The sequence below is a fragment of the Calonectris borealis genome, chromosome 8 (assembly GCF_964195595.1).
Source record: "Calonectris borealis chromosome 8, bCalBor7.hap1.2, whole genome shotgun sequence".
Classification (NCBI taxonomy): Eukaryota; Metazoa; Chordata; class Aves; order Procellariiformes; family Procellariidae; genus Calonectris; species Calonectris borealis.
Window position 1 is genome coordinate 28,741,673 of NC_134319.1, and position 22,684 is coordinate 28,764,356.

At 42.4% G+C, this 22,684-nt stretch overlaps 1 protein-coding gene across 9 annotated transcripts in view; it reads left to right on the plus strand.

Annotated features, from left to right (window-relative positions):
• The first annotated feature begins 97 nt into the window (after nucleotides 1-97).
• ATF6 (activating transcription factor 6) overlaps nucleotides 98-22,684 on the plus strand; it is an 81,806-nt gene continuing 59,219 nt past the window's right edge. For all 9 annotated transcript variants that reach the window (XM_075156591.1, XM_075156593.1, XM_075156594.1 and 6 more), the window contains exons 1-9: nucleotides 98-205; nucleotides 296-372; nucleotides 2,169-2,256; nucleotides 2,593-2,687; nucleotides 3,170-3,299; nucleotides 3,545-3,751; nucleotides 6,253-6,473; nucleotides 12,227-12,412; nucleotides 12,821-12,912. In XM_075156591.1, coding sequence (XP_075012692.1) covers nucleotides 136-205; nucleotides 296-372; nucleotides 2,169-2,256; nucleotides 2,593-2,687; nucleotides 3,170-3,299; nucleotides 3,545-3,751; nucleotides 6,253-6,473; nucleotides 12,227-12,412; nucleotides 12,821-12,912 — 1,166 coding nt within the window. In that variant the 5' untranslated portion in view covers nucleotides 98-135. The remainder of the gene's footprint in view (nucleotides 206-295; nucleotides 373-2,168; nucleotides 2,257-2,592; nucleotides 2,688-3,169; nucleotides 3,300-3,544; nucleotides 3,752-6,252; nucleotides 6,474-12,226; nucleotides 12,413-12,820; nucleotides 12,913-22,684) is intronic.

Here is a 22,684-nt window from a genome sequence, read left to right on the forward strand (position 1 = left end):
CGCGGGCAGCGACCGTGGGGACCCACGCGCGCCCCCTGAGGCCGCCGCCCCGCCGTCTGTCCGCCGGCAGCCGCCGTAGGCGGGGCGGGGCGCTGCCCGGAAGCAGACGTGGGTTTCGGGAGGAAGGCGGAAGCAATGGCGGCGGCGGAGGCCGAGTGGGAGCCGGCGGGGCTGCTGCCGGCCCCGGGGGGCGGCCTCGACTGGGGTGAGCGCGGGGGGCCGGGGGCCGGGGCCGGGCGATGGGGAGCTCCCCGCCGGGGCCGGGCCGGCGCTGAGGCCGCTGTCTTTCCCGCAGAGGCGGTGCTGGGCGATGAGCTGAGCGAGCTGCTGGGCGCCGCGGAGGCGCGGCGGGCCCCGAGCGACGAGCCCGACGTGAGTACCGGGCGGGGGCGGCGGGAGGCCGGGCTCCCCCCCGCCGCCGGCGGTGTGCCCCCACGGCCCGGCTCGGGGGCTGGAGGCGCCGGCGGGGGGGGCGCCGGGCAGCAGCGCTGTGGGTTTCATGGCGGTGGCCTGGCAGGAGACGCTCGAGCTCCCGGGCTGGAGCGCCGGTGGGTTACAGGCCTTCGCCCGTTCGCCCCTGCGTTAGCTGTTGAGAGGCAGAGGTGTCGGTCTGTTAATACCCTGTCGGTATCGAAGCTGGCGAGTTAAACGCCAAGGTTAAAGGGGAGAGTTTCAGGTGAAAGTCTGCGGTGTCCCGGAGACGCTGCGTGGCCGCTGGCCTAAGGAAGGTCAGCGTCCCCTGCAAGGCAGTGCTGGCGGCAGGGCAGCTTTCTGGGTCACATGGAAGGAGAAGTGTGGAGAGGCGTGGGTACGTTACATCTGCGTCCACCAGTGCTGTGCTTTATCACCTTGCCTGTAAAATGGTTTCTTGTTTTCTTGTCTATTTTCAGATTTTCTCCTGAACCCTTTGCTTGCAACCTTATGCATTAATCCCCATGTTTTTCACTGTCCAATCGTACATACTGCTTTTTCTGTCCCAGGGCATTTGCCTCATGGATTCTCCACTCTCTGTTCTTCCCCCTGCCTTCTCTCTGCTCACCGTGTCCTAACCCACCTCCAGCACAACCCCTGGGTTATCCAACATAAACCTCAGGTACTAAGAGCATTCCTACAGGCGTTGTAGAGCCAGGCGCTGGAGGAAATTTGGGAACTGCAGCATTGTGCAAGGGCGGGGTATCGCCCATCAGCAGGTCAGCACATTACCTGTGTGGAGGCTCTTGCTGCACAGCTCAGGCTGTGGTTTTTGGTCATTCTTCCTATAAATATGCTCTGATGGGCTTTTTCTTCACCTAGCCTGCAAATACTAATTTCTGTGCAGTCTGCAGACTTTCTGAGCCTCCCTTTACGAGGCAAGTTGAGAACGTAAGGAGAGGTACGTTTGCAGGATGGTTTTTAGCAAGAAGATCTTTGCTGTATATTTGTATAAGTTGAGAATGTAATATTTATATTTTTCATGCAAGTGCTCGTAAAAATGTTGCATTTGAGTAGGGAACTGAGACTTACAGTTGCATCAGCAGAAAAAATGGAGCAAAAACTTAATCACTGTTTTAAAGGTCATACATTAAATAATATATATAAAGTGATTTCAGTCTCTTTTTTTCTGTTGGAAAAGGAAACTGGTGTCCCTGGCTGTAGAAGATGATGATGGTGATGTCGGTTTATTCAAGTATAGGGCGGGTTAATACATACTGTTCATGAGATCTTGAGCAAATCAGTCCTTGTGTCTTCTGCTGGTAAACTGACACTGGTACTGTTTTTGTTTATAAAGTGCTTTAAGGTCTGATGATGGAAGGGCATTAAGTAAATCTTTCAATTAAGATGAAGGGGAGGATGCCAACAATTTGCTAAAACTTGTGGTTTATATAAAGTGGTTCAGCGACTGGAATAGAACTTTCACTTTACAAATTACTGACAACAGTACAGTAATTAGTGATGGTCTTAAACTGGTATGCTCCTTTCCTACAGCTCTAAGCTTTAAAAGAAGCCTTGTCTTGAGTATTCCAGTTGAGAATTGCCCCGTAAGGGCTTTTATCTCTGCGTGCCTTAAGGCAACTGAAGTGATAGTATTGTTTTGTTTTCCAGAGCTGTAAGAGTGTCAACATAATGGCTGGTGGTTTCACTGTATATTGTCTTTCTGTATTGTTTCTTTTTCTAAACTGTCATTTCAGGAAAATGATCTCTATAACTTTCATTTTGATTTGGATTTGATGTCTTGGGACTCGGATCTTTGGAATATTACAGGCCATGCTTATGCAGGTAATTTACCTTTTGTATTTTGCAGGTGTGACTATTCCCCCCCACCCCACAAGGGTGAGCTGTTATAACTTCAGGATAGTGGTAACTTATGTGAAACTATTTGATGTCCTGCAGCGTTTAGCTCTGTGATGAGAAGTCATGCTGTGTTTCTGTAGGATGGGTACAGCTGGCAAGCACTGCCCTACAAGCTAAGCTGTTTAGTATCTTTAATCTTGCTATGTTTTCTGCTGTGCCTTGCTTCAGGAATTAAATAGCTAGTGTAGGGCAGTGTGTTCTTTACTGATCTCCCGTTGTTAAACACTTGGACCGTAAAATTTCTTTATCTGCCTCTTGCAGATGCAAGCGTGAAGACAGAACCCTTATCACCAGCCACTTCAAATTGTTCAGTTCCTTCTCCGTCATCTGTGGACTCTCCAGTGCAGAATGTGCCTGTATGCAGAAACCTCCATGTAACACAGATAGCAGCAGTCATTCAGAACCAGCTGTGACAAACAAAAAGTCCAGTGATTTACTTGTCTGACCAACTTCACGGCATAAGAGGAAACAGCTTATTTTTCCAACCCTTGCAAAAACAACTTCCCTTCAGTGATGTTTTCCTTCCTCTCCTGCTGTGACCCATTCTAAAAACAGTGTGTTCAGTTCTGTTTCCTCAGTTGTGTGTTGGCCTGGTTGCCAAACAAAATGCCTTCTAAAGTCTAGCAGTTGCTAGCCTCTGCCCCCCTTCACTCTGCTGATAAGGAGAGGTACTTCTTTGGTTTTCAGCATTGTCCAGAATAAAACTGCAGAATAAAACCTTTCTCCTTTTTGCTGAAGCAGCAACACAGATGTGATGAAAAGCTGTTATACTCTGAACTGCTAGTAGACACTTTTATGTGTTTCTGAAGCATTAATCTCGTGTACTTGCTGTCTGCAGGATGATGTGGACTTCAGCTGTAGCTCCCAGATGTCTCCCATCTCTCTCTACAGCAAGAGTTGCAGAAGCCCTGCATCCCCCGAAGCAGATGGAGGGAAGAAGCCTGCTGTCAGCATCACTTCTCGGTCTGGTATGAAAGACTGAGTTACTTTGATTCCGCAGATAGTATGGTATTGTCTTGCATGTGGATGTTTAACTAACAGACGCTAGTATGTCCTGTCATTTCTGACTTGAATTTGTGATCAAGTATGTCTGTTTTTAACAAATATTATAGATGGGTAAAAAACTGCAACGATACCAAAAGCCATGTTATTACTGCTTGAATTCTTTATTTGATATCTTCTAGTCCAACTCTGGCTCTTTCTCCTTTCCTAGCAAATAATTCTGCAAGGACCCTGAAGAGGTGTGGTCAGACAGGATCCAGGCCTTCGATACAACCCAAACCCCTTTTGCCTGCTGTACCTGAGGCTCAGGCTAACATTGGCATCCCAGCTAAAACCATCATTATTCAGACTCTTCCCACGCTTGTGCCACTGCCAAAGCATCAGCCAGTTGTTAACATCCAGCCAGCACCTCCTAAAGGTAGGTGAATTGTCATGACTGGGCCAGGTTTTGGGGGTAAACGCTATGTCTGTTTGGGATGGTCGCTAGAACGAAGTTAGCTTTGGCGGGTGAAACGGGAGTAGTAGGAAAAAAAAGAGCTTTGCTGAAAAAGGTTTAGGCTGAGAAGATGGCCTTCTTCCTCTCATATAGTCCTATGTGAAACAGCACTCACCTGGGCATTGTGTGGAAGACAGTCGAGCAAAAGAGACTATGCTGAACACTGGCAGTTGTGGAGATAAAACTGCTGATTTGGAAGGATCTCTAGGGACCCTTTGCTCTACTTGTGATGGCAAGTGGTGCATGAGGTGATTACAGTGCTGTTCTGTTGTAACCAAAGGAAGATCCAGCAGAATCAATTAGGATGGCTTGAATGAAACTTGAAAGCTTGAGAGGAGTGATAAAACCTTTTTTTTTACCCATGTGAAACTCTGTCACAGGATGGTGGGAACATGAGTTTATGGCTTTTTATCTCGCTAAACAGCATTAAATAGGATGTTGTGAAATCTGCTAAGAGAGCCATGCCAAAGGTTAAACTAGTTGCTTACAGCTGCAAGCTGATGTTAACAAGAGGCAAGTGATTTCCTGTCCACTGATAATTTTTCATTCCTCCTGTTGCCCTGTAACAGATTTTTGGAGTAGCTTGAGCCTTCATTTCTGAATCCCAAGCGTTATTTTACTCTTCAGTTAAGGCAGTAGGAACATGCATTGCTGAAATTGTGGGATGCAGTGGCTCGTTTTCACCAGCTGATGGCTGCAGTCTCTTGTGGTTGCTGTACAGGCACTGAGGCGTGAAAGGAAAAGGAGAGGAATACTTAAGGGCATGTATCTAGAAATTATTGCAATACTGAAAAATTTGTCTTCATTACTAATTGTTCTTCCATCAGGAGTTAAGCCAAAGCTGGAGACGCTGACATTTGTTACAACATGCCTAAGATTGTTGGATTGCTTAAAACACAGGTCAGCACAGTCAGCATGACCTAATTCTTATTCCTTCTGATGTTCCAGCTGATAAAATACCATCTGGAAAAAGGAATGTTGGGGATATGGATTTTTTGGATATAAGTATAGTGCTGTGAAGATCAGCTTTTCCTTCTCCCTGAAGAAAAGTCAGGAGAGTAGTTTCTGTGAGGCATTATAGAGGAAATACTTTTGGGAAAGTATTTTCATGCCATGTATTTACTTTAACTGATGGTGTGTTTAAAAATTCTATAGTGTTGCTTCCATAACAAAAACCATAAGGATCTTTTTTATTAATCAAAATCCCCTGCACGTGACAAGTTGGAGCTACCAGTTTGAAATATGCTATTATCTTCAAAGGAGCATGAGGAATGATATTTTTACAGTCCCTTTCATAAAAACTTAAAGAAGAAAGCATGATCTTAGAGCATCATGTACCTTGTGCATTAAAAAAATTGTTGAAATAATCTCAGATTCATTCGAGGTACTTAAATAGGGTAGTACTAACTTGTGATGTGTTCAAGATTATCTCTGCAAAAAAGGAGGTCTGATCCTATACCTCATACATAAAAGATCTTGGTGCCGGGTAAATTACTTCATTTTTCACCTTCCAGAAGCTTGGGTAAATGCTGTAATACATCATCATGCATTTTGGTTGGAATGCTCAGCTGGAACGTGCTGTTTCTGAAAGCTGTCGAGGTCATCCTGTTGCAAAGGATTAAAGAGACGTTCACGTGTTTTCAGACAACAAAATATTACTCAAGCACCTGCTTGAGCTAAATGTAGTTGTTGGACTGAAATTTCTTGGAAGTGACTGTTTTTAATTCCATTTCAAACTGTCAAAATTACCTCATTTTTTCTGCTTGCTTTTCTTTAAGCTCTGTTCAGCTTGTGCATAAAATTTCTTACCTAAGACATTTTTTAAAAAAATTGGTCTTCTCTTAGTGTGAATTGAGGCTTTAACTTATATTTTGAAAGTGTAACTTGCATTGTTCTTTCTCATTTATCTTCTTTCTCTATGCTGTTTCTGAATTGGTTTGTGTAGTATGAGTCACTTCTGTGTAGCAAGTTTTCCACTGAATACAGCAATAAAGTAGGGGTGGACAAAAGGGAGAAGAAGGATGGAGGTAAGCTGCCTAAGTTCTTTGAAAAAGTTGCTCAAAGTGCATCAAGTGTTAGCAATACTGAAATGAGTAATGGTTCTAGCAAGTGTTGACTTTTATTAACTTTGAAGAGCCATTGGGTTTTGGGAGAGAGCTTGATTTAGTGGATTCCTTTAATATGTGTAGTTTTGGTTTGCAGGGTGGATTAAGAGTCCTGCAAACTTTTGAGCTTTTTTTTTTTTTCATTCCTATCCTGTGGAATATACTAATGCTGAAGAATTGGACTTGAGATAAATTGTGCAGGACAGGAGAGGAAGCAAGGCTTTCTGCCTCCTATATCAGTATTCCCCTACAAACTGGTCGTGTACAAATCCATTTCATATCATATGCTGAGCACTCCTGTTTGTTCTTGTGTTCTAGGTCAGTCGGTGGTGCTCCCCCAGCCCACTGTGGTGCAGCTCCAGGCTTCTGGGGTGCTTCCTGCCTCCCAGCCAGTCATTGCCGTCACTGGAGGGACCACGCAGCTTCACAGTCATACGGTGAATGCATTGCCTCCAGCTGCTGGAAATGGCTCAACAAGCGGCAAAATACCAGTGACCAAGCCCTTGCTTCAAAGCACCACACCAGCCATGGGGCTGGATGTAAGTTCTGACTGTGTGATGATGCTTGAAAACAGTTCTCAGTTACCTGCATGTGAGATAGAATGGGAGAACCAGGTCACTTTAGAGTCTCGGGAAGACAGAGCTGGAGTTGGGCTCGTCTAACAGGATTTCTAACAGTAAACAGGGAATTCAGCAGCTTGGCAAAGAATGGGGAGGAACAGCTTGATATCTGTTGGCCCGCCTGGAGTTGCAGACCAAGTATGCAAGCATTGTGGCAGAGGACAGTGCTGAGATTTTTTCCTTTGCTTGTCTACTCAACTGCAAGCTCTCAATGGCTGGAGCTCTCTTACGTACAGGAAGATTTGATATATCTGATTTTTGATTAGCACTAAACCATTCTTCTAATCAGTATAATAAAAACACTCCTTTGGAAGTAGGTGAATTGGAAATGTCAGCAGTAGGCCTGATTCTTTTTCCATCCTCTTTTTCTCCCCAGAATTTATTCATGATTTTTAGAAACTTCGGGTATTGAGTTTCATATGATCCTAATCTCTTCAGGCTCCCTTTTGATCATATACTGAATGAGTAGAAAAGGGGTAAGCTCTCAACAGTCTCTGTGCAAATTAAGTCTTTCCACAGTAGCTCACAGTAAGCAGTAGGTGTAAACAGAAATAGCTTTTGAGATATGTGGGGTTTTTTCCCCCTTCAACTTTGACATCTTAACTAGCTAGCAAGCTGGGTGTTAACTTGATTTAGTTCCTAGTAGTTTGGAGCTGCTTTGGTTGCATTTTGTTGTCCAAAGGAAGGCATGGTTGTGGAAAGTACCGAAGACTCTTGTTTGTGGCTTTTAAACTCTCAGGGTGTTGTTCTCCAGTGTAGTATTCCAAGTGCAGTTGTTGTGAGCTGAGGGTCCTATCGCATCTCTCGGTGTCCATTCACATGAAATTTTGCAGTATAGTCACCTGCTTATTAGCAGTGCAGGACACTGTTCCTCAAAGGCATGTGCCTTCTGGCTTCTTTGGAGGGATGTTGTGCGGTTTCCTAGTGTCTGAGAATTGTCGCTCATGCTTGATGTTAAATTTTCCTCACTATTCGTGTTTGTGTGTGGGCTGCATTTTTAAATGAAAAATTATTTGCTACAAATAATCCAGCAGCCAGACTGCAATGGAAACCTAATCTTGAATTAGGTTCAAGAAGCTAACAAAGGTCTATCAGTAGACAGATCAGTTAAGAGCACTGCATTTTTAAACGATAATTGCCTGCCATGCAAAACCAAACTGAAGAGACTTGTCAGCAGTCATTAGATTTGTGACTCCCTGTAATCAGGACTAGCATGGCACCTTGCCATTGTCTGAATATAAGGTTTAATTGACAAAACCCCCTTATTGTCATCACACATCGTATACATATCTGTGACAGTCAGTCGTCAAATGTGTAGCTGGGGTAATGAATAGCTGTTTGCTTTGAACGATGGTTGTGTGGGTATTTCCACCTGAAGCTGTTTTAGGGAGGCATTTTTAAGACTTGGTATCAACCTAAATGCTGCACATCTTACCTGTGTTTATTGAAACATGAAAAAACAGTTGTAACTGCTCTTTGGCACATACTGTGAAATCGCACTTTGAAAAAGAACAAATGTTTCAGGATGCAGCTGGCGCCAGCAGGGTTAAAACGTCTTGCGACTGCCATAGACGCCATATGTGGCGCCCAGAGCTGCACAGATGTAGCTGTCATTTGAGCTCTGTAACACGTGTTTTTGTTTGCTAATCTAAGCAGATGTTGCAGGATAAAAAGAAACACTTTCTTTTGGGCTTAGGAGGGATAAACTGTTAGCTTAACACTCAGCCCTTCTAATGGATTAGACTGAGATCGGCTGATAGCGAGCTGTACGCGTGAGGCCCTACGTTGTGCTTGTCCCGATGGCACACACTTATGCAGCTTGCCAGTCGCGGGGAAGTGCCAGGCTTTCAGTGAGGTCACTCTTCACTGGGAAACCAGTGAAGAACTTTCCGCTAGGAAATTGGACAAAGGAAATGCTACCTAAGCAAGCCACTTTCCCGGTTGAAGGAAAGAGGCTCTTAACTAAAAGAGCAGATTGCCTTCCTGTTGCAATTAAATGATACGATAAACGGTAGGTGTGTGAGGGAGTCCAGTTTAGTTGTGTCCTTATAGGGTCTTTCTCTCATGTTTTCACTCTATAGTGAGAAAGGATTTAATTCTGCCTCCCAGTTTTGTTGATAAAAAAAATGTTGAAAATTTAGAAAAAATTAGATTACGCAAAATTACTGAAACATAAGTATGGATTTCTATTAAAGAATCCTTTTTTCTGTGCTGTACATTGGCTAATTTTCATATGAAATAAATTCATTACTCAAGTTGTGATCTGTTGAGTTAGAGACAAGAAAACCCAGATCTTTCATAAGAACAGAGAAGACACTTGCATAGGTTTTGTATTCCCGCATTTAAGATGCATCTTCGAAGACAGTAGCTTTCATAAGCAGAGGCAAGAAGCCAGCCAATGTAAAGTTGAAATGGTTTGTACTTTCAGCTCTTTGTTAACTTTCCCAGTGTGTGTACCAAAAACTGTGGAGTGTGAGAGACATTCTTGCCGCCTTGTGCTAGAAATAGAGCTTGCATTGGAATGGAGGTTAAATTTTGCTCAGAACTGAGTTTTCTTTGGAAGACTTAGTTGAGGTAGCAATGTTTATTTGTAAAGCGCACGACTCTGTAAAGCCTTTGAAGATAGAGGACAATCTGAATCTAGTTACTGTTTGAAACAAGGTTTTGCAATGAACCTTTCACTTCATATTTACATCTTTTTTGTGTGTGTGTGAGTGGTGGTGTAGTTTTTAAAGCTAGGAAGCAAACATTGCATCACTGATTAATGTTTGATTTTAATGCCAATGTTTTCCCTTTGTGGTCTGTGTTTCCTGAGAACCAGAAGTTACTATCTTGAGTAGTAAATTAATACAATACAACCTACAAAGAGGGCAGCTGCAAAAGAAGTTAGCAGAGGTGTTTGCTACGTTTAGTCTTTGTTCAGCACTTGTGCAAAGCAATGTTGCTCAAGCAGTCTGACATCATAAATTAGTTCCTCTCTCTCTTCTGATTATCAAAATGCTCAAGCAGGGGGCATGTTTATCTTGACGCCAAGCCAGCTATGTAATGCTTAATGCCATACTGCTTTGAGGTTTAAGCATTGTTGCACTATTTTACACACACAACTCCTTCCATTTCCTGCATCAGGTTTAGGTAGGATCAGGTGTGCAGTTGTGGCTTATTCCCCAAGAAAAGCCAGGCAAATGCTAGAGGGTTGACCAAGGACCTGAAACTGTTTTAGGAATTGTCAATTAAAACAAAATAACTTAAGAACACAAATAGCTGGGTTTCATTTAAGCAATCTTAAGAAATGAGTTGAAATGAAACTGGTGTGGCATAGACCGAAAGGCAGTTACTGCACAGAGTACCTTGAATTGGACTGGGGAGAGCTGCTGTTCCTGACAGCCTTTAGAGAACACTGAGTGAAGGAGGGCAGTCTAGATAAATACCATCATCATGAAACGTAGCTGGTACTGTCTGGAACAGCAATAGATGTACCTTAGGATGTACTCTTAGTCTATACACACTGCACTGGTGCTTTAACTCCATGTTTTCTCCAGAGACGCAGGTAGATTTGCCAGAGGTTCCAGACACTTGGGCAGAAGCTATCCAGTAATGAATAATCCTGAGCAGGTCTGCAAACAAGAATGGATGTAAACAATTTGGTCTTCTCTGTTTGACTTCGTAATGCAAAACCTCTTTTTAAAAAGAGGAATGTAACTACTTGCTTGGAATATTTCTCAACTCAAGCCAAAGCTGCTGCATGAACTCATTCCTTATTATTTCATCTCTGGACAGTTGAAGTGACCCTGGCTCCAGATTGGTGTGTTCTATACACTGCAGTCCTTGGCTAGCCTGAGTCTTTTTTTTTTCCAAAGTTTTTATATGTCTGCAGAAGTTTTCTTATGTTAGGTATTGTAATACTTAAAAAATTCAAGACAAAGCTTAGTGTTAATGAAAATATGTTAAAATCTTTTCCTTCCCCACTCTCTGCTAAAGAGAGAAACTGGAGTAAGAACAAACAGCTTCACTTTCACAGACTTTTGTTGGTGGCAGCAGACTAGACATATAATAAATGATCTTTACAGAAAGCAATTAGATCAACATGGAGACAGCCCAAAATGTTAATGCACTGTAACGTGTTTTCTTAGTCTTTGTCACCAGACTGCAGTATCATGAAGAAGAATGACTTCTTCAGACAGCCTGTAGCTAATTTTTCTTGCAGACACCAAAGCCCTAGAGCAGCATATTGTCTGTTTGCAGGTATATATAGGGAGAGAGTCGGAAAGCTATGGTTAAGGTTCTTTAAGCAGCCAGACCTTAACCAGAGCACGCTACCTGAGTTCATTAATGTTACCATTCTGCGACTTGTTTATTTTTTCCTAGACTGATACTTCTGGAATAGTTCTCATCTTTTTTCTTTAGCTTTTGTGCTCAAATAGATACAGGTTACTCCAGTGCATGTATTGGTAGCTACCAGAGGATATTCAGATCCGTGTAAGATACAGCATTCGGTTCTCTTTCAACATAAACATCATTAAGGCACATCCTGCTGTAGCTTAATAATGTGATGGAAGTCTTCTGTTTTTAATAAAAACAGAGTTGCTGTTGCTAATTTGTGAGGGAAAGGAAATCAACAGAGTAGTGTTTAAATTTGGGATTTCAAGTAGTTTTGTATAGCTCTGCAGTATCGATCATCGTTATCCTTGTCAGCAGCAAGATGCTCTCGGTCTAGGTCGTCCCACTCAGTGCAAACCACATAACGAGTAAGTGGTAAAAGATGATAGACTGCTCCTGCTTGGGAAAAAAGTCAGAGTCATCAAGACTGTTGGAGGATGGGGAGGGGTTACTTTGAACTGTCCCAGTCTGGTCTTGCAGACTGAATGCCTGCTAGTGGTTGGAGTCAATTATGTGTCCTCCTGGAGTATATTTGCTGATTTAGCGTCAACCAGAAGGAATCCAGTTTGTGCGTTCTGTCGGAGACTGTTCTGTGATGTGAACCAAAGCATATTAAGTGGGACAATCAGGAAATGTGCATCAAAGCCACACTGCTGATCTCAATTAAAATGCTAGTATAGATGCACCCAGAGACTGCATTTAAACTGCCATGTAAGTGCTTGATACACATAGAATGTGCAGTCTGACGTCAGCAACAGTATTCAAAATCTCAAAAACTACATAGCAGAGCTGGAAAAGGTACAGAAACAGGTGTAATCAGTGTGGAAATGGCTTCCATACAGGACAGACTAAGAAACCATAGGACTTTCCGGTTAAGAAAACAGATGACTGATTGTAGCCTATAAAATGGTGTACGGTAAAGTGAAGACGAAAGACATTCTTGCTACCTTGCAGACCTGTAGATCTGTATTTTCTGTCTTTGTGATTTGATTGATCAAATCAAACTGCTGCTTGAGTATACGTTTTGTGTCCCCTACACAAGGTAGAAGGTTGAGGGTGCAGGAGAAAACAGAGACAGCGCAGGACCTGTTTTTTCGTTATCCATGAGGTATAACTCCTGGAGGTGTACCGTGATTCATAGTTGCCATTGGGCTGAACATTTCAGCTCATTTGAAGCAGGGTGCGAGAAGCTATCCATGCAGACTTTTGACAAAGTAGAGGAGCAGAAATGATGCATGAAATAAAGGCACTTTTAACTTGTGGATCATTAACAGGCCTCCGTATTGTCTGCCCAGGTCAATGTCTTGAGAAGGCAGCAGCGCATGATCAAAAACCGGGAGTCAGCCTTTCAGTCACGCAAGAAAAAGAAAGAATACATGTTAGGTCTGGAGGCGAGGCTGGAGGCTGCCTTACTGGAGAATGAGAAACTCAAGAAAGAAAACAGCACACTGAAGAGGCAGCTGGATGAAGTGGTATTAGAGGTAAGAGATTGTGCTGAAGATCTGACTTTATATAAAGACAGTTGCTCAGGTGGAAGACGCTTGAACAGAATCATGGAAATGTTTACTGGAAGACCTTTGGGAGTTCTAGCCCAGTCTCCCACTTTTCCAGCTCTAGGTCAGGACAGCTGTTGCATTGTCTAGTTGACTTTAATTCCTTGTTTATGGTGCTTCTGAAGATTTCACTGGAAAGATAGACTGGATAGAAGGTGAATATAATGTACAAACAAAAGAGTTCTATTGTTAAGTAGTCCTGGGGTATATTCATACATAATTAGGTAAATATAAATCTAAAAAGCAAGCATAATTTGGCTTATTTAGGTCCTGACATACCTTTGCATGTCTGTGCGCCTTTTTTATTGCATGTCTTCTCTGTTTTTTCCTGTCTAGAACCAGAAACTCAAAGTATCATCTCCAAAGAGGAGGACCCTGTGTGTGATGGTGATACTGGCTTTCATAATGTTGAATTATGGTCCACTGAGGTAAGGTGCCTAGGAATTCCTCTTTGCATAGCGAGTTTGCTGTCCTGCGATTTTTGTTTGAATTCTTAATACAGGCTGTGTTGTGTTTTAAAGACTTGAGCTTGAAACCTGACTTCCTTTACTTTCCTTCTGCATAGGGGAAGACTTATCTGTATAATGGTTCCTCTTTTGGAATCCTTCTGGCAACAAGAGATGGATCTTGTCCTTCTAATTTCTCTTCGCTTGGCATTTTGTTAATCAATGCAGCGTACAGTGGTTTGTCTACTCCATTTATACCTGAAGAGATTAGAAAGCTGTGTCTAGAATCCTTGTAGTAAAAAAAATCACAGACTTTGAGAACTCATCTGTTTGTTTATACTTGTGCTAATCTCAATAGCTATGAGTTTAAGCTGCTTCTAGTACCCAGTGCAGGAAATCCCACTGTTTGTTCCAGTGCTTTGCAATCCTGACCGTTAGATGTGACTAGCCGCAATCTTCCTCATTACAGTGTAAGCCCTGTATTACTTGTCTTCTAGATCTGGTGAAGAGGTTGTTCCCTCTCCTTAATTAGTTGAAGCGGTAATCCAAAACCTCTCTTGTTCGAACTGTATCGGTGGCACCTAAGAACTAGAGAGCAGGAAAGAAATGCTGCATTACTTCCCAGACACTTTATAAAGAAATCTGTGGAAGAGAGGAGACTAAAAAGGGATACTTCTTGCCCATTTTGTCTATTTAACCTGGCTTTGGAACATAAGGACCTTTTATATGAACCTGTTCACTTTTCAAAAGGGGAGGATATTTCAGTAGATTCCCAGTCAGCAGAGTCTCCGTTTGTCCTCAAAACCCCAGTCAAACTAAAGGAATGGGATGGGATAAATCTGGAGGAAGACTTTGTTTCTGACTATGATAAACTTTTGCAATGTTGGTGTTTGTATTCTTAATAATATTAGAAAATTTGCTAAAGCTGAAACTGCTTTTGAAGTATTTGCATTTATTGCAAATACTGTTTATCTCAGGCAGTGAAATACAGCTGGTAATTTTACTTTGATGTGGATGATTTTAAGATAGACCATTTCTTAGTGCTTTTAGGATTTGTATTGGGATTTTTGACTATCAGGTAGAAAAATCAGCTTCCAAATACTAAGTGATTGATTTGTACATCCCATCTGCATTTGCAAACATTACCGCTCACTGAAGAGACACTGTTCTTACTTGGTGAGAACCAAGAGGACCCATAATCTTTTTGAAGCTGGAAGAAATTTTAGTTGCCTCCACATTACAGTGAGGAGTTGGAATGCATGAAATTCTTGTTAGTTTTGAGAGGCTTGGAAACATACAGAAGATGAGTAGGAAGTCTTTTACCACTCTAAAGTTCTCTAAAGTTCCTGTGTCAGCTTATCTACCCCCAGGAATGAGTAAGGTGTTGAGCCTGATGGCGAGAAACTGCTGTCAAAGTAGACGGAAAGGTCAGTTTGTGTTCATATCTTTGCAACAATCAGTAACTGCAGAAATGTGACAGGGTTAATTTCTTGGCCTGTTTGATGTTTAATAAAGTAGATAAAACACAAATTCTTAGATGCCAGTGTAATCGTTGTGCCTGAACTAGGTGGTCTGCATCAGTACTGGATGTAGGCAGTGAGGAGAAATGTAATTGCAAATTTGCAAGGAATTACTCTTATCTTTCTGCTTTTTTTTTTTCCCTAGTAGAATAAATGCTTGCACTGTAATTAAAATACTAGCCTGTATCAAGGTGTTGTGAATGTTGATTGTGTGATACCCTTTGGAAGGCCCAGAACGTGGGATATACAAACCATTACTTAAGATTTCATTCCTCCCATATACATTTTCTTCCTTTTATAGAGGTGTCAGTGAATGGTAGCTCCACGAACATGATAGTAATGATTGCTGTTCTGCTTAGTCCTTAACCACAGAAGTTTCCGATACACATGATGTTTTTCAGTCCCTGCAACTTCTTACAGAAATAAGGATTTTTTTTTTTGCTAAAATATCCGTGTTAGCTTATAGTTCAGCAAAAGTACTTTTTTCCCCCTGAGTTAGCTATCTGTGAAATCTATGCAGTGGTCAACTGGAGATAAATCTGATTTGAAACTTTGTGACAGTGTTGCCATTTCTTCTATGTAGGAAATCATTTCATTCGCACACCTGTATGGAGGTATGACAGCATTCAGGCACAGGATGTTTTGATTCAAACATATTAGCAGTGAATATTTTATTATTTAAAACTAATGAACCATTGCGAAGAGAGAGTGACATCCAAAAAAAGCAAAAATGTGGGAATTTCACCCTCTAAATTCTGTAGCAGACTTTGAAATTCCCTTAGCTGGCCTAATTGTAAGATGCTTCTCAGTTTCTTAATTGGCGGGGATAGGACTCTTTGAAGGCTAGAGGTAAAACAAAAGAACAGATTTATAGCTTTTCTCTTTGGCTGCCTATTTCCGTCAAATCAGAGAAGGCAGGGAAGTGGTGGGGTTGTTTGGGGCCGGGGTGTGAAGCTGAAGGACAGGCAGTCCTGCAAACCTTCTGTGGCCTGCAGCAGGTCAGTAGAGGTGCGGTGCAGTGTTTGGGTGCTCGGCATCCCACAAAAAGACATCTGGATGGTTGGCTGTGTAGTTAATTCTGTGCTTTCTTCTGCATTAGTGGATGTGTGTTGTACTAGCACTGGCTCACACATAATTTTGTTTATTGGTCTTAAGTCTTGTTGACTGTGTATGTAAGTGGCGAGATGTTTGTGATGTTTCAGTGAGGACTCTGAGGCTGTGCTGTTCTGCTGTTTTAAGATCATGAGAAGCAGTCCAGGATGTGGCAGCCCTTGGAAAACAAGTTTAGCAGATAAAATTATTCTACTGACACATTTTTTCATGCTGACAAATACACTATGTGTATGGGTAATCTGTAACATTAAACATGGGAATATGGGAGTGGGTCAATTCTGGCGTATTGACCCAAGAAATCTGTTTGAAAATATTGGGGGGAGAGTCTAGTCCAGTCCATTTAATTGCCAATAAGCTTTTCAGAACATCCTTCAGTCTTGGAAACAGCACCATGTTATCTCTGATTAAAAAATGTAAGTCGAATTAAATATAAATGAAATATAAATGTGAATTGAATACTTTCAGGTCGTGAAAGTGGCTTGTATAGAGTTAATGGTAACTCTGCATTATATTGTACTGTGTTACTAAACTCTTTTGGGTTTGTTGATATTTGTATAGAAAACCGAAACTTTCAATTATTAAAAGCAGAAGTGATTTAGCAGGAATTCTATTAGTGTAAGTTTCTATTTCATCTATTTGCTTTATATTAGAAGAAAGGCGTCCGGGAATTTCCCATCTGTGTGTCAATGAACTATTCTCTAATCTTTGTGAATTATATGGATTTGGATTTAACATCTATGAAAACTGCCTTTTAAGAAATATTTAAGAATGATTGGTGAGGTGTATGAAGGGAAAAGGGTACATTTTGATTTAATTCCTTGAAGAGGTCACCCCCTTGCCCCAGTCTTACATACCATGAGGTGCAAGGCAGGAGTTGGCAACCCACCATGTTTGCACAAAAGGCAGTGAGCACACAAACCTTGGCATGCAGCAGGGTTGGGAGCTGGAACCACGACGTCTGGAGGCACGTTTCTATGGGAGGCAGCGTCTCCTGCCTTCGCACTTGCCTTCTGTGAGAGCCAGTGTCGGTTAGCACGGCCGCACTCCCAGCTGGCATGGCACCCCTGAAAGATGGCTGACTTCTGGCATTAAGAAACATCTAATTAGCTTTGCTTTTTTTTTTAATCGCCTACAACATGAAATCTGAAAATTTTCAGACTTACAATTCCTAGATGCCTTTTTTTTTTTCTTGTTTAATTTCCATATTTGTGTTACTGTGCCTGGGTACTAACCAGATCTGAAAATGTGTTAAACAAGCACAAACAGCTGAAACAAATGGAAACCAAGCACATGTTCTATCTAAACAATTCATGTATTTATTCTGGGAATCTTTTTCTTATGTTTCTCTTCCCGGTTTCCATTTGAATATAAATTGTCTTGTGTGTTTGTTTTTTTTAATGCAAGTCCTACATGTGATAGTAAAATATTTGCAGGAAACTAACCCAAGTAATGTATAAAACGTGGGGAAGGGAGAAAGATCACAGAAGATGCGAAAGGTAAATTTTCTGCATCTCTGCTTCTTAGGGCAGTAGCAGCAATGTAAGCCAGGTACTTGCTAGTGGCCCTAGCATTATTTTCTTGGCTATGAAAAATGTTCAACTAATTTTTTTTTTCCCCCTAATCAGTCTGCTCAAGCTTACTTGATGGTCATCATCTAACAACAGTCTTAGAGCATTTATAAAGATGTCAGCCAGCCAGAATGTATCCTAACTACCATTTCAGATATTTAGTGGACAGAAAACAAAGAAAAATGTGAAGTTGGAGAGAGGAAAGGCAGATCTGTGAAGAGATTGGAACAGGGGGTTTGAGAAGGTGGTGTGATTTTTTTTTTTTTTTAATTAATTTTGATTTTTCTTACAAGCTGGCCATCTGTGTATGGCTGGAACCCGTTTCAAACTGGAAAACAGACTTGGTGATGTAACCAAAAATTCTTAAGCTGTATTTGTGGTTGAGGATGACTGAGGTGGTGATTGATGGAGCTAAGTAAAGCTCTTAAAAATCTCTTGTGTCCTGTTGACCTACAGCAGCTGCGCTAGAATTGCTGGCCTTTTGTAGAGACTTCATTGCAGCTCCCCTCTGGAGTGTCTTGATGGGTTTTCCTCTACTTTCCAGGATTATCCTGGAAACTGAATAATCTATTAAAAATTTAGGTTCACTGGGCAATCTGCAAATAAAGACACCAGTGTGGGTAGCTGAGAAGTGTGATTTTTCTGCTGTTGTCATAGACTGGAACAAATGGAGCAGCAGTGATTTTTGACTCTTGAAAGACTTAGGGGTGTGTCCCATTTCTTAGATTGGTAGGAAAAAAAAGCAGAAGTGGTAAGATTAATCATCTTTTACTAAAAATGTGTAAATCACCCAAGGGTTGTTCAGCTGCATGCTGCTACGATATGTTGCTGGTAAGCATGAAGTAAGCAAAACACAAGTCTCTCACCAGCACCCAGATTAGCATCCCACCTAGTCTGCAGTCAGTACTAACGTAGCCTGCTGAGCTTTTGGAGCACGCGTGGTTTGGGCTGCTGAAAGCACCTTCCATTGAGCACACCTGTATTGGCCTCAGTGTGGTTGAGAGCCCCTACTTGAGCTGAGCAATCTCAACTTGGTGCGTGGGAGAGCAGGGTTATTCTGAGGTTTGGTGCATTCAGCAGTGTTTTCATGCAAGTTTGCTGTTGTTTGAGCCTTATGCTGGACTCCTTGATTAAAGAAACAGACCCGTCTTACGGCAAGCAGGAGCCTAGGGATACTTCAGTGGTGGGATGTCGGAAAGTTAGAGAAATAACTTTGCAGTTCCCTTAAAGGGAGCATTAGCCGTGTGGGCAAAGGAGCTAATCTTGTTACCATAACATCACATGCAGCAAGCGTTGTGTTGCGGCAGAGATGTTTGCGCTGTATGTCGTGTGCTTAGGTTTGTCAGTGCAGATCCCACCCGCAGCAGCCAGTCCTGGGACAAGGTCTCAGTATGGTCTGGATCTCACCGCTGTGCTGCCCTAGGAGGTGAGATTGAGCAGCGTTGTGGCATGTTTGAAAACACCCCAGATGTCTGCTTGAGTTATATGTGCTAAGCAGACTAAAGCCATGTGTCTGGCACCTGCCTAAAATGAAAGGCAGTGACTAGCAACTGAAACACAGTATTTTTGGTTTTTTTTTTTCCCCTGTAACAATTCTTCCTGATTGTGTGTGTGCTCCTTCCTCACACCATTCCAGTGCGAAGTTGGGCAGGTTAGTTGAAACCACCATTGGCTTGTAGTGTAATGGAGGAGGAACGCCCCAGCCAGGCTCCGTGCTTGGCTGTTGCCCACCTTCCAGCTGAGCTGGTGCCTGATCTGGGAGCGGTGCTGAACTGTGAGCATTAAACATTGTACCCGTGGCCCGTGATTTCCTTCAGCTGCAGGTTGGATAGTGTTGTCTAAACTTGCGCCGACTGCTGAAGCATCTCTAAAAGATATTCTGAGGACAGACAATCACAAATCATGGGTTGTACTACAGGGTTTCTTACTCTCAGTTCATCCAATCCTGGGCTTTTTTGCACTTGGTGAAGGATAGAAAAGGATTGTTTCTCTGCTTTTTGCAAGCCTTAATAGTCTTCCATATATCTTCAGGAGGTTAATAGACTTAAACGTGGTGTATACCTGAAGTATGCTAACAAACGTACATACAAATTATGACAGTCAAAGGGCTATTAATTTCTTACGTACTAGTAGAGAGGAACTGGTGAAATGTGAAGAGAAAACTACTAAATGAGTGCAAGAGGCACGCAGCAGTGCCGCGTGAGACAGCTCCTTCTGGCTACCAAGGAAATATGGAGCCCTCTGAGCAAAAACAGCAGAAACTCCGGAAGATGTTGGTAGCTCTTAGCACTTCTAATACAGGAAACTTACTTTTATGTTTGTGACACTGAAACAATACATTTCAATGCTGAGTTGAGTGTACATTTGTGTTGGAGATGGCCCAAAGCTAGAAAACTGCTTCTGTAGCACACCTTTGGTCTTGTGTTGTAGTTTCTCCTTGAAGAGAGAGAGAGAAATCGAGAGGAAAAGGACAGGTTGAGTAATTTGGACTTGGGTTCAGGTTCCAGACCTTTCAGAACCTGTCTTGATGGGTTGCTGCTTGAATAAAATTGAATACCCTTGATTATCTTACAAACTACAACTGCAGGAGCAGGAAGTGATCCTTCCTTTACGGATCCTTTACTGATCACAGCCACATGTTCATCCTGGCAGAGTTGTGCCTTGGCCTGGCTGCGCTCGGTCGCCTTGTCCTGCTGCTGCTGGTGCAGTTGCAGAGCCTGCGCAGGGTGCCAGATGCACTCGCTGATAACTTACCCTTTTCTCCACGCATTCATCTGCCGGGCTGGGAGTGACATACAGAAAGTTTTTGCCCTGAATGAACGTTGCAGTTGAGACTGCTTGCATCAGCCTACCTCAGCTTTGCCAGTAAAGGCCAGCCCACTTCCAAATAACTGTATGTAGTTTTCTAAGCAAAAACAAATGCTCTGGGTGTCGATACTTGCTTTCTTCCTTTTCTAACAGCTTTATTAAAAATAAATTGGTCTTTAAAGAAAACACAAGAAAAACACAGAGGTCATCCCTGCAGTTTGGATTGCTCTCCTCATCCTTCCCAAGAGAGGAAAGAGGCCGGGCTCCCCTCACCAGCCCAGCACTCGCAGAGGGTAGCCCTGGAGCAGCCTGGCAAGAGAAGGGTAGTGCCTTGCTATCGGGAGATGGTGCCCTCATTGGGAATAAGAAACAAGAAATACTTTCCAGAGAGCGTTTGGCACTGTGGCAGCCTTGTCTGGAATCAGTTAGGAAGAGGACAAGGTCCTCAGTTGGTGTCTCCTTGCAATGTCAACTTTAGCCCGTTGGAAACATCCCAGCTCATACTCAGAGATGGTTCTGTCCCCAGAAAACTCTTTGTTATGATATCACTATTGGCTTTCGTCTACGAATTACTGTACAACTTAAATGTCAGTATTCAAAACTTGAAGCGCACAGGGTTTGTTCAGCCAGAAGTACAAATGAAATTTAGTTCGGGTCCTGGCAAGACTTGCTTTCACATTTATCAAACTGACATTCAAACCAAAGAAGTAAAAATACAGCTAAAATATCAGGTGCCATTGAATGCCTGGAGAAACCATGACAGGAGTGTTGCTTTTCTTTCCCTCCTATAATCAAATTTATCTACACTCCTGAACAAACATCTGCATGAAGTATTTAGTGGTTCGTTCTTTTTTTCCCTTGGATCTGGTTTTGCATCTTAAACAAGCCAATAGCTCAGCCAGCTTGGACAGTGTGTTTGTGGCTGTGTGAAAACCTTTTAATGCTCATGGTATCTGGGATGTCCAAAGGCAGGCTGCAAAGCCTTGGTAGGCACCCCAGGTGTGTAAGTGTGACCAAACAGAAAAGGTTCCAGCTTCCAACTTCTAACTGGTCATCTTGTCCAGTAAAGCCATTTCTCAGCTTCAGCCTTTCTTGACTTTTAATGTGGGGCAGTAATTCAATTCCTGCAAATAGTAGGATTTGCTCAGGGCAGATATGCCAAAATGCTCTTGCTTTTCCAAATTCTCATCTTGTAGCCCAACAGAATGAAAAAATTATCCATGCTTTTACCATCTGTCATATTAAAACATTTTTTTAAGCAACTATTAATATCTTAGCTGAAAATACTGTTTTTCAGAAGCTTTTTTCCCTCTGAATGGGATCATCTACCTTTCTTTTTCACTGTTTCTAGCCTCTTCTACCTAGTGCTCAATATTGGCTTCATCTTCAGCGTCATGGTGTTGGGATCTGCTCTGTAGACCCTTCCTGTTCCAGCTTGTATTTTTGCTGTTCTGCCTAGCACTTGTAAAGCTCAGTATGCCTCAGGTGGGCAGGTGTTTCCAGGTGCAGCTCTGCAGGAGAGGTCCATCCTTCATCCCAGCTGCTAAAGGGATTCCTTGGTCTTAAGTCACGCTTTTCCCCCCTGTGTCAATCTGAGATGTCAAAGGAATAATATTTCTGATATCCTGTGTCATACCCTCATGTACCCCCTTGGCAAGGAAAGGTCTTTGAGAATGAGAAGTCAGAGGACATAGACCTACATGTCCTCTCCTATCTACTACCTGAAGATGGAGCCCTATTTACAGACAAACTCCACAAGTGACCTCTTGTGGGAGAAAGGAAGGGGAAGAAATGATACAACAGAACAACATCTTCTGTTCAGATGGGGGAAAAACTAACAAAACTCCCCAAGTAACTAGAAGGTGGAAGCAGGGCAGTATTTCAAGTTGCAGGGTTTTTCCTTACCCAAAATGAAAGTTCTGTTGGTTTTGGGTCATTGCCACAAACCAAAGAGCAAGGAAGGGGATTTTTTTTTTTTTTAAGACATATTTGAGACTTTGAGAAGGAAGCTTTTGATCATCTTCAAGGTCCTAAAAAAATGAACGGGAAAGGGGAGGCAAATGTAGCCCATGTAGCTTAAGGCAGAAATTGCTGCTAGCCCTGCTTCAGAAGAAGCATTTTGTGGAAAAATAACAACCCTGATAAAGGAAAGGGCATTGGAATAAATGCCATAAATAATACCATATTTTGTCCTCAAGTTGGTGCCCATGTTCTCAGAAGTGGGAGCCATGGTTTATGCCTGTAAGGATAGCAAAACATACTCTGTTCGCCATCTCCTTTGTCTTTTGCTGCTGAAGGTATCTTCTTTCAGGTTGAAACATTCCATACTTAGCTGCTGCCAAAAAGTGAAATTTTAATTTTGATGAAAAGATTAAGGTGTTTTAAGCATGAGAAGAGTGAAAATAAACATTTCCTCTCTATTAAAGCTGATATAATAAAATGAGGTGTGTGTGATTTTGAGTGGCTGTACAGCTAAAACAACTAAATTACAAAAACTGAAGATTAGCTGTGATTGCAGAGCGGTGCTTATCTTTATCCTTGATAGACTTGGTTTGGATTTCTCTACTTTTGTTCAGAGTTCAGGGTGAACTGGAGTAGCAATGTGTTGCATGTGGCACTTCACCTCAGACTAGTCACCTGGCCAAGCTGGAACCTGAAATAACAAGAATCGCCTTTGCAGAAAGAGGCAAATAGGAAGGAAGAACCATCATGGAAAAATGCGCATTTGTTACAATTCTGCTGATT